The sequence below is a fragment of the Anastrepha ludens genome, chromosome X (assembly GCF_028408465.1).
Source record: "Anastrepha ludens isolate Willacy chromosome X, idAnaLude1.1, whole genome shotgun sequence".
Taxonomy (NCBI): domain Eukaryota; kingdom Metazoa; phylum Arthropoda; class Insecta; order Diptera; family Tephritidae; genus Anastrepha; species Anastrepha ludens.
Window position 1 is genome coordinate 78,063,833 of NC_071503.1, and position 13,337 is coordinate 78,077,169.

Below are 13,337 nucleotides of genomic sequence, written 5' to 3' on the forward strand. Positions count from 1 at the left end.
TATTTATTTGTGGCACCAACGCATGCTCATTCTTCGTTCTTTGCCAATTTCCTAAATATAATCACAAAATGTAATGTAGCATTTGCATGGTCATTCACGAGCAGAAGATCGTGCATTCTGTCGATTAAAATGACGCTCATATGGATATTAAGTTTATGATTTTTTCGTGATACATAAGAATTGAAACGAAAAATCATAGTGCATGACATCAAAAAGTTAACTATAAGATGAACGAGAAAAGTATAATTACATACAACATAAATAGATATGTCGTCGACGAAAGCGAAGATCAGGAGGAGAGTTTTCAAGACAGCAATAAATTGTCAAAATCATTATTAATGGGAAACTGCGTGGTGGAAAAGAAGCGTGGCTTCAAACCTAGTGACCGAATAAATCCCGCTAAGAAACAATTTCTCATAGAACTGAGCAAACAAATATGGCAAAAAAATGATGTGAGTGAAATTCGCAAAAATAGAATATGAAGAATGTGAGTTGAAACATAGTTGATATAATCAAATGTATGCATGCATATGGATATACGTAAATAGATATGTATGTACATAAATATGTATAAGCGTATATGCAAAGATGCGAAACATGCAAAGATGCGTACATTGTAAACAAGAAATATGATATAAATATGTTTGCCTAGTGATCGATAAATACTATATTAATTTGATTATAGTAATTCTTTTATGCATTGCCTTTTGAAGTTCAATTGACATTGACCTTGGCTAGAGACCTCGTTAAACGCATACAAAATGCATCTAATAAAACAAAAACGAACAGTGCTCAAACAGCAGCTATGGCAGTATTAGCATAGCAACAGAAGCGAGAGCAGTATCTATAGATACAATACAAATGAATAATTTGGATCCGGTTGATTTCAAGTTCTTTACTACTACTCCAAATGCAGAGAGCACTTAAAATATTTTGTTGTTATGGTTTTGAGCTACTAGCAGTACAGTAGCTTGGCAAAACGTAGCGAGAGCTAAAATGAAAACTAGGAATTAGCGGAGCAATTTTAATCCCTGATTACAAGTAATATATGTATTGAGAAAGCATGCTCGTTTTTTTAGTGACATTATAATGACGATTTTATGGTGACAGTTCTTGAATGACACAAATTTATAAATAACACTACCTTTGAGAAAGCCCTACAAAAAGGCAAAGAAGTCTTTGCTGTTGACTATGAGTTTAATATGTTTTGTTAATCAATTATGCAAGTATTGTTTTCAGTACTTGCCTTCGAATCATTTTATACTCGTATATTTACCAAATGTCTTATTTTTACATATTATACATACAAGGGCTTGTACATATGTTTATTTCAAATATTTCTTTCTTCCTAATTTTGGCTATATCAACTTTTTAAAATGGAATATTATTTCAACTTTGGGTTACTTCAACTATTAAACTTGGAATTCAGGAGTCTTCAAATGCTACGAAACATATTGACTTGCACAAGATCTTCACTCCAGCAACAGATGCTGAAGAGATTTTGCCGAGAAATAGTAAGTAATTTAAGAATAAAGTATATACACTTACAGCAAGAAATAAAAAGGTGATACGTTTTTTAAGTAATATACGAGTATAATTTATTTTTAATATTCTATGCTATTCTAGCTTAAACCAGCTCTTAAAGAAGGAATATCCTAGATATATGTACATACATATATATATTTCATTATATGCTTATGCAAACATTTACAGGGTGTTCAGTGGCAGAACTAGGTTTTAAATTTAATTTTCTTCATAATCGCTGAGGCAAGTTCGGTGGAAAACAGTTCAAAATTGAAATAACAAAAAGATAAACCGTTTTAGTGACATACCTTGGCCACCCAGGTCGACCGATTTGACTCTTATGGACTTTTTTGTGAGTGTACTTCAAAAGTAAAGTTTGTGACACAAACCCAGCGACCATCTTAGCACTAAAAGGGAATATCGCTCACGATGTTAAAGGCATCCCGACATAACTTTTGCAGCGAGTGGCACGGATTACAGAAGCGAGATTCCAAGAATATATCCGACGTAACGGTCAACATTTAGAGGAAGAAATAAAATCAGCACTTGGCTTCTTTGAAATAGATATTAAAATAAACGTTTGTTACTAGGCATTCTTTTTTAATTTAGCCCTAAATTCCTTATTTTGCCTCCGGGCACATTATAGTAAACTACTTCATCATGCATCAAAATCTTCTCACAATAGTATAATAAAATAAAAGGGTTGACCAATAAGTAACCATATCTGACGACAGGGATTTTGCTAAGAAAAGATCATATTAAAGCCTTGCGTGATCTGAATCTCGGTACCATACCAAATTTGACACTGATTCATTGGTTGGAAATATCGATTAACGATTATGTAATAAAAGAAAATTAAAACTTTAAATATTGCATCAACGAACCAAACAGGTCTCAAAAAGAATTACGAAGAATAAAAAAATGAAAAATTTGGTTACTCATTACTAGCAAGAGCATTCATTGATTGATTTTCATACATACAAACAAACAGCCCGCGAAGAAAGCAACACCTTGACAAGCTTTGATTATTTTTCCTTTTTTAATGTTTATTATTTTTTTTTATAAAAGTACAGATCATTCTAGCATCAAAGGTGTTAGCATATGCCGATGACTTGGTCCTAATGGTATCAGGACCCTTTCCATCAGTAATAGCTGAAATTTTGGAAGGGGTTCTGGCTACACTCAGTAGTTGGGCTGCCAGTTGCGGTCTCAGAGTCAACTCTGACAAAACGGAGTTGATGCTATTCCCCAGGAAATACAAGCCTCCGCCTTTTAAGCTTCCAAGACCAAACAACCAGTGTCTTACACTCGCATCGGAAGTCAAGTATCTTGATGTAATACTTGACCCCAATCTCCACTGGAAGCTGCACATAGAAAATCGAGTTAAGAAGGCCAGTATAGCCTTCTACGCTTGTAAATCTATGTACGGCAAAAAATAGGGTCTCAAACCACGTGTCGTACTTTGGATGTACAACTTAGTGGTTCTTTCAATTGGACATATGGGTGCTTGTTTGGTGGGTAGCTCTTCAGAAGGGTTAAAACCCCACTACACTAGAGAGAGTGCAGAGAACTGCATGTGTGGGCATCACTAGTGCCTGTAGAACATGTCCCACTGTTGCGCTCAACGTTATTCTGCACTTACTTCCTGTAGACCTGCAGGTTAAATCCATTGCTGCTCAGAGCGCTATCAGGTTCAAGGATATTGGCCTCTGAAGACAATTTCCTGTAGGACATAGTAGCATCTTGAAGCAGATCTACCCTTCCTTCTCTGTTCTTCGCACTGATCTCTCCATCCACAAACTGAGATTTGAGGCTTTTGCTAGGGCTATCTTTCCGAGCAGGCAAAACTGGAAGGAGGGGAGAGTTGTCACGGATATAGGTACCTCTGCTCTGAATCTGGAGTGGGAGCGGGGGTTTTCTCTAAATCAGTCAGCATTTCGGTCTCCTTTAAACTGCCAGAAACGAGCAGTGTTTTTCCAGCAGAGTTCTTTGCAATCCTGCAGGCATGCAAAATGCTTCGGGATCGCTGTTGGGAGGGAGACATTAATATTTTTTCCGATAGCCAAGCTGCAATCAAGGCCCTGTCGTCGCCGTATTATAGCTCTCTTCTGGTGAACTCCTGTAAGGAGGAGCTCAAACATCTCGAACGAGCTGGAAACATTTCCCTTATCTGGGTTCCTGGGCACAGGATTATAGAGGGAAATGAAATTGTCGACGAGCTTACCAGGAAGGGGTCGACAGAACCGGTTTCAGTTGTCCCTCAGACATCGGTGTCCCTTTGTCACTGGGTGATCGGTACTCATGCGGAGAAGCTTGGATTTCCGTACAATCCCTATTGCAGAAGCGGTGGGGGTCCTGCAGATAAAGAGACTTTTGAACACTTTCTCTGCAAATGTCCGGCTCTGGCGGCTACGCGCTTGAGATTCCTTAGTGTGCCCTTTGGGGATGACTTGAAGAAATTCTCCAGCCTATATCCCTTTTCTCTCCGCCACTACATCAACCGCACTGGATGGCTGTAGAAGATTTCTCTTCCCAAAAAATGTTTCTTTGCACTGGTAGTGATCCACATTATGGTATTAAAACGGCATGAAAGTGCTACTTGAAGTGTGTCTGCGGTACTCTTGCCATTTTACCTACCTACCTACAGATCATTCTAATCTAATCAGTCTAACAAAAAAACAAAACAAATTCTAATTTCGAACCCTATACAAAGTTTAGAAAAAATGGATACATTTTCATCAAAATCTAAAATATTTTAGTCAGACTTGAAATGAATGACAGAAACGACCAAAAAATATTTACATATGTTTTTTTAAATAAAAATATAAATACTATGGCAAGAGGAAACGTTTACGAGATTTCCTTTCCAGACGAAATCGACTTTTAAATGCAGTTCTTGATTGCCTATAACGTTGAAGGAAATACAGTTTTGATAGAGAGCTACACTTTGATTCCAAATCCAATTTCGCCTGCTCAAACCCAGATTTTGCAGCATTTCCTGCAGTCATTAGAAACTGAGTCCGTCGGCATTGTTGAGTCTCTTCCAACTTATCCAAAAAAATAATAACAAAGCAGATGTTATTAGGGAAAGGCAGCAACAAATATGTAAGTGGTCTTCATATAGAGAATGAAGGAGCTCAAAGCAGAAATTGCACATCAGGAACGGATGCACAAGATGAAAGAGAAGTATTCGGAACAGCTACATGCTTTGAATTGCCAAATTTTGCGGTTGAAAATCAGGCAGCAAGAAATGTTAGCATTAGATGTTGATATCTTGTATTTAAATACCTTTTGTTTTAAAACCTTTTCACTTTTGTTTCGCAATATTTTAGCTAAGTACTGAAAACTGGAGTTATGATTAAACAATAAATGGTGTTTCTAGGGTTTTTGGATTATTATTTGTTATTGGCGCAGTAACCATCATTCTGGCGGGGCTTGTTTCTTCCTCACTCGAATAGGTGCCAATGAGAGGCTGTAGGTGAAACTTATGGTAATGGTTTTACGGGTTAGGCTAAGGTCTTCATGCACTACGACTAGGTTGATCTATTGTGCGCCCCTAACTATATACTTAGTATACCGAAGAATCAAACCAACTAAAACCAACCTAAAGAGGGAGCAATTGTAGGTCTTCCTCTTCTAGTAGGTACGAGCCCAGAATTCTGTGTCTCCTGTGGTCTAATGCCTCACAGTTGGTGATTAAGTGTTCCATGGACTCGTCTTCATCACAGTAAGACTTGCATGATCTTATGCTAGATAACCCTATTGTGTTAAAGTGTTTATTACAGGCAAAGTGACCTGCGGGGCACCCACAGAGTAAGTCCCTTTTTTTCTAGGGTTAGAGCAGATTGGTCTCCGTTGGCATTGAAGTTCGAAAACTTGTGGAGTGATTAAGACCGCTTGTGCCGTTCTAGTGTTCCCTGATTTTTGTTTGGATCCATTTTTTGGTTTCTTGTTTTATATTATTTTTGTTAAACCCGAAAAATGGGATGAGCGCAATGAATAGCCCTTCTGCCCCTTTTTTGGCATAAAAGTCTGCCTTCCGTTTCTTTCGAGTCCCTCATGTCCTGGTATCCAAATCAGGAGACCTGATTATGAGTGGACAGTTTGTTGAGTGCATTGTTACACTCTATTAGGTTTTGAATGTGAAGCTATTCAAAGCTTTGATAACCACCACACCAAAGCCCCGAAAGATCTTACCATTTGGGTGTAGATCCAGAAGGTCATTTTAGGGTTCTGACCCCAGGATTTACCCAAGAGTTGTTGTGTTGTTCAAAGATTTTTCATTGCCTTTTTTATTGCTGAGTTGAGGTGGGCCTCCCAAGGGAGTTTTTTATAATTACTAGATATTTAACCTCTTTTTTTAGAGGTACCTCTATCCATTTATACCGAGGGTGAGTATATTTAGAACTCTTTTCCTGGTAAATGTGATAATAGTAGTTTTAGAAGGGCTGATTGATAAGCCCTCTTTTCAGGTTATATTTAAGGCATCCTGCACTAAGACCCTTCGTGGTTTCTTTAATTATTATATAGGGTTTTTCAGTAAGAGCGCTTCAACTTTTGAACTTTTTTGAATAAAACACAAACGATTTGACTTTTTTAACTAATTTTTTTTTTATTATCGAGTTTGAACATATACATTTAAGTATGGAATTCGATTTCTTTTGCATGACCACCGCGTGCACGTTTTACGAAGTCCAATCGTTGAACCCAATTTTCGACCACTCTTTTACATAAATCGGCCGAAATTCCAGCAATTTCGCGTTCAATATTGGCTCTGAGCTCACAAATCGTCGCCGGCTTGCTACTGTAGACCAATGACTTCACATAACCCCAAAACGGGACGGCTTGTTAAATGGACCGCAAAATGGCCGTAATGCTCTTAAAGTAGCAGCAACAGAACAATTACTTTCATAAAAAATTTGCACGATTTGCAATCGTTGCTCAAGTGTGTATCGTTCCATGATGAAATGTATACTAATGAAGTTTACAAATGACAAGCGAAAAATAAAAAATATTGCGTCGTTCGTCCTCCATATCGGAAAAAAGTTGAAGCGCACCTATTGAACAACCCTATATTATTAGTTTTATACCTTATATTGTTAAGGGTTTGCACCAAATCGTCAGCGAGGATAGACCAGAGCAATGGCTATAGTACCTTGTGGACCTTTTACGGCTGTAACACTAAGGATATCTTGCCCCAGAGAGGCTGTGATTATCCTTTGGTTTAGCATGTTACTTACCCATTTAACGATTGCTGGATCGGCTCTCCTATTGGAGAGGGCCAGTTCTTTTGATTGAACGTTCGCGTTATCAAATGCACCCTAAATGTGCATAAATAACAGAGGCTAGAGGTGAAACTTAGTTCTCCACCTGATCTTTCTAACGTAGAGGATGCCTCCCTCTATCAGTATCTGAATGTATTGCATGAAATACTTTAATATATAATATTTTCACGCACTCGTACGACATGACCCAAAGGAGTCTTTATTCCCTGTACTATGTGTAGGTATATCTATGTGGTCGAAAAACCTTCCAAAGGCGGCTTCAACAAGTGCTGTCATCGTCAAATCTGCTAGGCTTTACAATCAGTCGGGCATGAGCATCGTAAGGTACTTATAGATTGTGTTTTTGTCTTGAAATGTCTTCACTTTTCATAAAATATCCATGAGGATGACGCGTTCGCATCACAGAATATCGTCGCCATGACCTTGGAGACCATGGGAGAAATCCATTGGTTTGATTATTGCTTAGTTTCTGGTGTGTAATGATGAATCCAAGTTTCATAAACGGTGACAACTCGACGCAAAAATTCCTTCACATCTCGCTTAAATTACTCCAAGCACTGCTTCGAAGTTAACAGCCGCGTCCGCTTGTTGTTTCTTACGACAATTTTTAATAAATAAAATATTATAATATTTATTTTAATATTATTATATATTTAAAATATTAATTGCCACTCCGGTCGACACACCTATGGCCTCTGTTACTTCGCTTTGAATGATTTGTTCGGTAACCACGTCTGTCGGGCGTCCTGGTCGCTCCTCATCAAAAGCGGATGTTCGCCCACGTTTAAATTTGTTGAACCAATATCTGACTGTGATCAAAGATGGCGAAGCGTCCCCATAGGCAGCACCCAACTTTGCTTTTATCTCCTCGCATTTTTTCCATCCAAAAACCAAAAGCGAAATACCGAACGATACTGCTCTTTTTCCATCTTAGCGAAAATCACGAAACACGTTTTACTCGAATAGCTGCCAAATCCAAACTAACCTATCAATCAGTCTGAAATTTGTTTTGCCGTCGTTTGATAGATGATACCACAAGCTGCTAATACCAACTTTTCTCAAGAACGCCCTCTGTCATCTAACACGGGTACTTATTGAACCGCCCCCGTATTGTAAAGAAATGTAGAACTAACGGCCTCAATTAATATTATGAACATACACCCGCTATAGTAAGTAGCATTGAAGGTTTTTCCCAATTTCGAAAGAGCTGATGATATTCCTAAGCATCAGTTATTATTTCGTTAAAGCATATTATGTTATACAGATTATTAATATAAAGTTATTAAATATTATTATTAATAAACTACCCCTAATTTTGCTTCTGAAGTGACAACACTGGAGATTTCGAGTGTTATGTCGCGTCATCTTGTTGGAATCAAAGCTCGTATATATCGATGTACAACGAATTTCTTCTCCCACTTTTTGAGAAATTCTTAGAGTCAGTAAGTAGAATGTTGAAGAGTTGATTTATTTAGAACAATACATTTGAGGTTGATATTCCTTTTCCTTTTGAATGGCACTAGCGCAGCTTTCGATGTTTTAATTAGACCCATTTGTAGGTGTACCAATTGTTTAATATGCCAAAGGCTTGTTGCATGTATATATATACCAACATATACCAACGGGTCATCAGCAAATCCTTGAGTGTGGAAACCTAGATTACTCAGTTTGTTGAGAAGCTCATCTATTACTAATGGAGCAAGTACTCCCTCTTACCTTGATAGAGTTTATTGTTCCTCCTAGTTCTGCACTAATTGTTCCAGATTTCAGCATCGATAGAATCCATCTTACGATGGGTGTAGGCACATCCTTTTGAGATAGAACATAGTTGATTGTCTCATAGGATGTATTATCGAAACCTCCTGCTCTCCTCAATGAAACCGCAAAGTGCCAGCGATGATGATTTTGCCGGCAGCACTCCACAAGGGCTATAAGTTTCTTTGCTGGAGCAACATCCTAACCTTCTAGTAAGTAAAGAAGAGGCAATAATTATATCATACTTATCTTTATCCGTTGGCACCTTAGTCCAGATCGCCGCGAGATAGGTGTTAGTAAACTGCGAAATGGAAATAAAAGTTATTTGATTACTTAATAACAATGCTGCTCTTAGGCGATTGTTGTTAGCGTAAGCCAACTTTAGGCCTGGGGACCTTCGATGGCTCTTATATGTATCCACGGTGGTCGTTGCTCATCACGTTGCGGTCGCTGCAGTCACCGAAGCCAAAGTATCGGGTCTTTCTGAGGCCAGATGCAAAGCGGAAAACTGAAATGATTTTGTCGGCTCAACATCTTTCAGCACGCTTTTGGCCTTAGTTTCAAGTTGAACCTTGCTAAACCCATAGTTCAGTTAAAATTTGTATCTTTTGATCGCTTTGGCACAGATTGGGTCTATTGCGATAGTTATCTACATCTCCTAGCCCTTTCCTATTCTGTTAAGTAACCGCGAATCGCAAATAATTAGGTTGGCACTTTTCCCATCCAGGAGGTTAAGCATATCCTCAGTGGATGCGCTATCCAGCTCTGGAAAGTGGCGAATAATGATCATAGGCCGTTTTATGCGATCATATAAGACTATCTTTAATAGTACGTCCTTTCTCGGTTGTAGCTTAGACATTAACTAGTTATCTATTTCGTCTATGCCGCACGATACAACTTCATATCCAGGACGGAACTTGGAGAACTTATTACTGAACCTTCTTGTTGCGGAACTTCCTTATTGCGTCCAGGGTGGCTGTGGAATAGCCTTAGGTTTTTGCTGGGCCAAATTGTTACCGGATAATCGGGCGGTATGATGCCCATCTTAGTGCTGCATGCAAGTTTTTGTACGACATTTTACCAATATATATTGTATACCAATTGTTATCTCTGAGTTAGGCATTGTTGCCTTTGTCATATCGGCTTCAGTTGAGACAGCTGCCTTTTCCCCAAGTTAGCTCGTTTAGCAGAGATTTGCTTTGGCGTAGTGCTGCAGTAGCGCTGACGCTTCAGGTTGATTGGCTGTTGAGCAAGTTGTCTCGCTTCCTCTATGGAGTACCCTTGACCCAAAAACTACTTGAGTCGTTTTCTAGCGGCACCACTGAGCCGTATCTTTTTGATTTCCGCTTCTGCCAAGCCTATGCCTCGTGAAGGGAAAATGAGAAAGTTTTCGTTTTTCTCCGGAGATAAAACTGAATCTTTCCCAATTGGCCCTAGGTATATTTCGTCAACTTCCATCTCAATTTGCGCTCTGGCAGTGGCCGGGCATTCGCTATCTTTTGTTGCTTGCTATTGTTCTACAGAGGCTACCGAAAGACTTATAGTAGACATTGTTGCTAAATTTAAATACGTTCGATTCTGGTACAAGTCCCACGAGTGAAGGGGAAGTGATGGTCGTGCCGCAACGGTGCCCCGGTGCCACGGCAAGGCTAATTACAACCAGAGGGTGCCCGATATCTAAACGTCATCGTTAGAAGGCACACCAACGTTGTGCCATTCATAACTTAGGCACAACACGAATAACACCAGTGAACACAGGCTTTTTTCTAGTTTTCCTCTCTAGATCCGCCATTTTCAGTTAAAAGCAGGGGCACCTCGTGCAGGCGTGAAATACTGCTACAACGGTTGGTCTTCAGGCTTAAGGCAATTACTGCCACAGAACTCTGTATGCACTACCTCGACCACTAGAGCCACTGCACACTTCATCCGCTCTAATAAAATAAGTTCCGATTATGCTGCCCCGCCATAAACCGCACCAAACAGTCAAACTTTGTGGACGCATTGATGCTCGATTAAGCACTTATGAATAGTGTTCGCTCAAATAACAGCAAATATTCTTGTTTACATAGCAACTGAGAAAAAGTCAAGTTCGTCCGAGAAAACTATTCTTTGGTCAAATTCCGGATCTCCGTTTTTACTATTCGACGACTATTCTTAATAATTCCCACACGTTCGGCAAGCGTGAAAAGATGCATTATAAAATGGGAACTGGCTGTATTTGGTAATTTTGACAGCTGCGAGTACAACAATTATAAAAACTAGCGCTCCTATCGGTGCACCCTTCATAAGAAAATTAAAGATAATTTTCCTGTTGCTAATATTTTGTATTTTTTTGGTCAAAAGGTACAAAATCAGTAAAAAAAAAAACGTATCACCAATGTTAATACATTTATATGTATATTTATTTTTTTGATAGTTTAATGATATCAAATTAAATGTTCAAAATTCAGGAAAGCTGTATTCTTCATCAGCATTTTATTCTCCGGCTTTGCATCCCACGGTGGAAGATCAAGTTGAGCTAGCACGCAGAATATCACATTCTTTGAGCGATATTAGCAACCAGAAATCAAAAGGCCAATCGATGTACGTGAATCGTAAAAAGCGCTCCGTTAAGTGGGTGCACGAGGGTGCTGGTCAAGGTAATGAAATTGCTTACATATATTTTTATATAGTACCTGGAATCGTATGTAGTAACAAATTTATAGTGCGCACATTGACCGACGTATCGTAGTGCCTTACCGCAGCCCGAAGAGAACACAAAATTGAGCAAAACTTACCCCGTATGGATCAACAGCGTTCTTTTAGTTACATATTTGAACATCACATCGGTTGGTGCTTGGTTGTATCTACACAATGTTGCCATTGATATTTTTGCTTACACTCTTTTTCACACATCCCCGTTATCAGTTACAAATTTTCATGGTTTAATAAACCAAAGCCAAAAACCAACAAATACAAATAGTTCATTTATCTATAATTAACATTATTCAACATTGTTTTTAAGTTATTTTAACAAAAATTAAAATTTTTCCAAGTTTATTTTGTAAATGATTTCGAAATGTATTGTTTGGCAGCACTGTGTGGTAAGAGATCAATCCTGAGAGGAATTTTAAAAAATCCGGCGATAAAATCTACGATACTACGATATGGAAGGGAAGTAATTTTTCATTTATATGGGGCTCTCATTAGTTTGATCGTAACAGCGGACAGGGGACTACGTTTACGTCGGTAACTGTTTTCAGCATTACTGTGGTACAAGCAGAGAACGTTAATTCATAGAGAAGGCGCAGTCCCTGCCCGTTCCTCATTTTGGGCTCTCACAAAACAAGGGTAAGAAATTCAACTCAGATATTACTTCACCACAAGTTAACAATAGGAAATTAATTAATGTGACTGCCGGAGAGAAATGAGAGGGAAAAAGTGATACGCAAGTTTGAAAAAAATGTAGTGTGCATTAGCTTACATTTGCTTGCGCGCAGAATAGATTTGTTCATTTGATATGTCCATATGATTTGTATGCATGTTTACATATTAGATTAGTTCATTTTGGTTTTTTTATGACAATTGCGCGAAATTGTATGTATGCATGTTTATATACATATTATATATTAACATAGGACACACATATGTTCATACATATATTAGGTATATGGTAAATATTACCATACATTTTTTCATTCATATATATTAATAAATTAATAACAAAAATATTAAAACAACTGGTATTATTCACAACTTGTCACTAATTATAAATTCGGTAAAGATGATGATGATACATTGGTTTTATTTTAAATTCTTCAAGCATATCAAATTAATAATCTTCATAGAGAAATGATTCAAGCACACAGGAAGATGGCATATGCAAATACAAATATATGAATTTATATTCATATGCGCATAGTATATATGTATACTATGCTTTGTGTATGTAAAACTTCTCAAGAAATCCAGCGCACATTCATAGGCACAGCATTGTACGCACAGTAACCTTCAAATACTCTGATTTCAGAGTAAGTTTCTAACCTTGCAGATATGTATATGCATGCTTTTTATCAATTGAAAAACTACATAAAATAATTGTTTCGAAGTTTTCTCCCAGTATTGAAATGTCCGACACAGAACTTTTTTATAAGCTGCTTATGTTGTTTTCTGCAACTTACTGTATGCTCATGGGTGATCTTGACGCACAGCAGCAGCGGTTGTCGGGCATTTAGAAACACATATTTACATACATATATTGATGCATACATATGTACGGAGCCGCGGACACTCGACTTGACAAAAATTCAAGATTTACCAAATATTGGCAAATATGATAATTCAACGCGAAATATTCCAACATTGACTATATTTGATGGTCGAGAAAATTGGCATATGGGCGGCTCGTTTTATGAATGAAAGTACAGCGCACACTCGATAACGTGAACGCACTAAAGCGTGAACACTACTACTACAGTTGACTACTCTAAAACGTGAACAAACCCAAAAAGCTCTATAACATGAACAATAAACCTTACAATTATTTGAATGTAGCTTACATTGATCTCAAGTAATACTGAAATTGGGCAATCCCCTAATTATAAAATAGGCATTTTATTCATAATTGCATGTAAGGAGTAAAATATTTCAGTCGCGGTTTTGGCTTTGCAAAGAGTGTTTCGTCTTATGTTTTCTGGTGAAAATGAGTTCTAAAAAGCCCGTGTGCTTGACATTAAAACAAAAGGCTAAAATTCTCGGCGTTTTAAAAAAAGGCTCATCTGTGACGATTTTAGC

The 13,337-nt window shown here is 37.9% G+C and overlaps 1 protein-coding gene across 4 annotated transcripts in view; it reads left to right on the forward strand.

Moving 5' to 3' along the window:
• Nucleotides 1-11,811, forward strand: part of LOC128869321 (probable serine/threonine-protein kinase mps1) — a 236,573-nt gene extending 224,762 nt beyond the window's left edge. For 2 of the 4 annotated variants that reach the window (XM_054111849.1, XM_054111852.1), the window contains 3 exons: nt 1,430-1,514; nt 11,015-11,203; nt 11,639-11,811. In XM_054111849.1, the coding sequence (XP_053967824.1) occupies nt 1,430-1,514; nt 11,015-11,203; nt 11,639-11,796 (432 nt within the window). In that variant the 3' untranslated portion in view covers nt 11,797-11,811. Of the gene's footprint in view, nt 1-1,429; nt 1,515-11,014; nt 11,204-11,255; nt 11,579-11,638 lie in introns of those variants that run through there. The other 2 variants (XM_054111851.1, XM_054111850.1) reach the window with 2 other exon arrangements.
• The last annotated feature ends 1,526 nt before the right edge of the window (nt 11,812-13,337 follow it).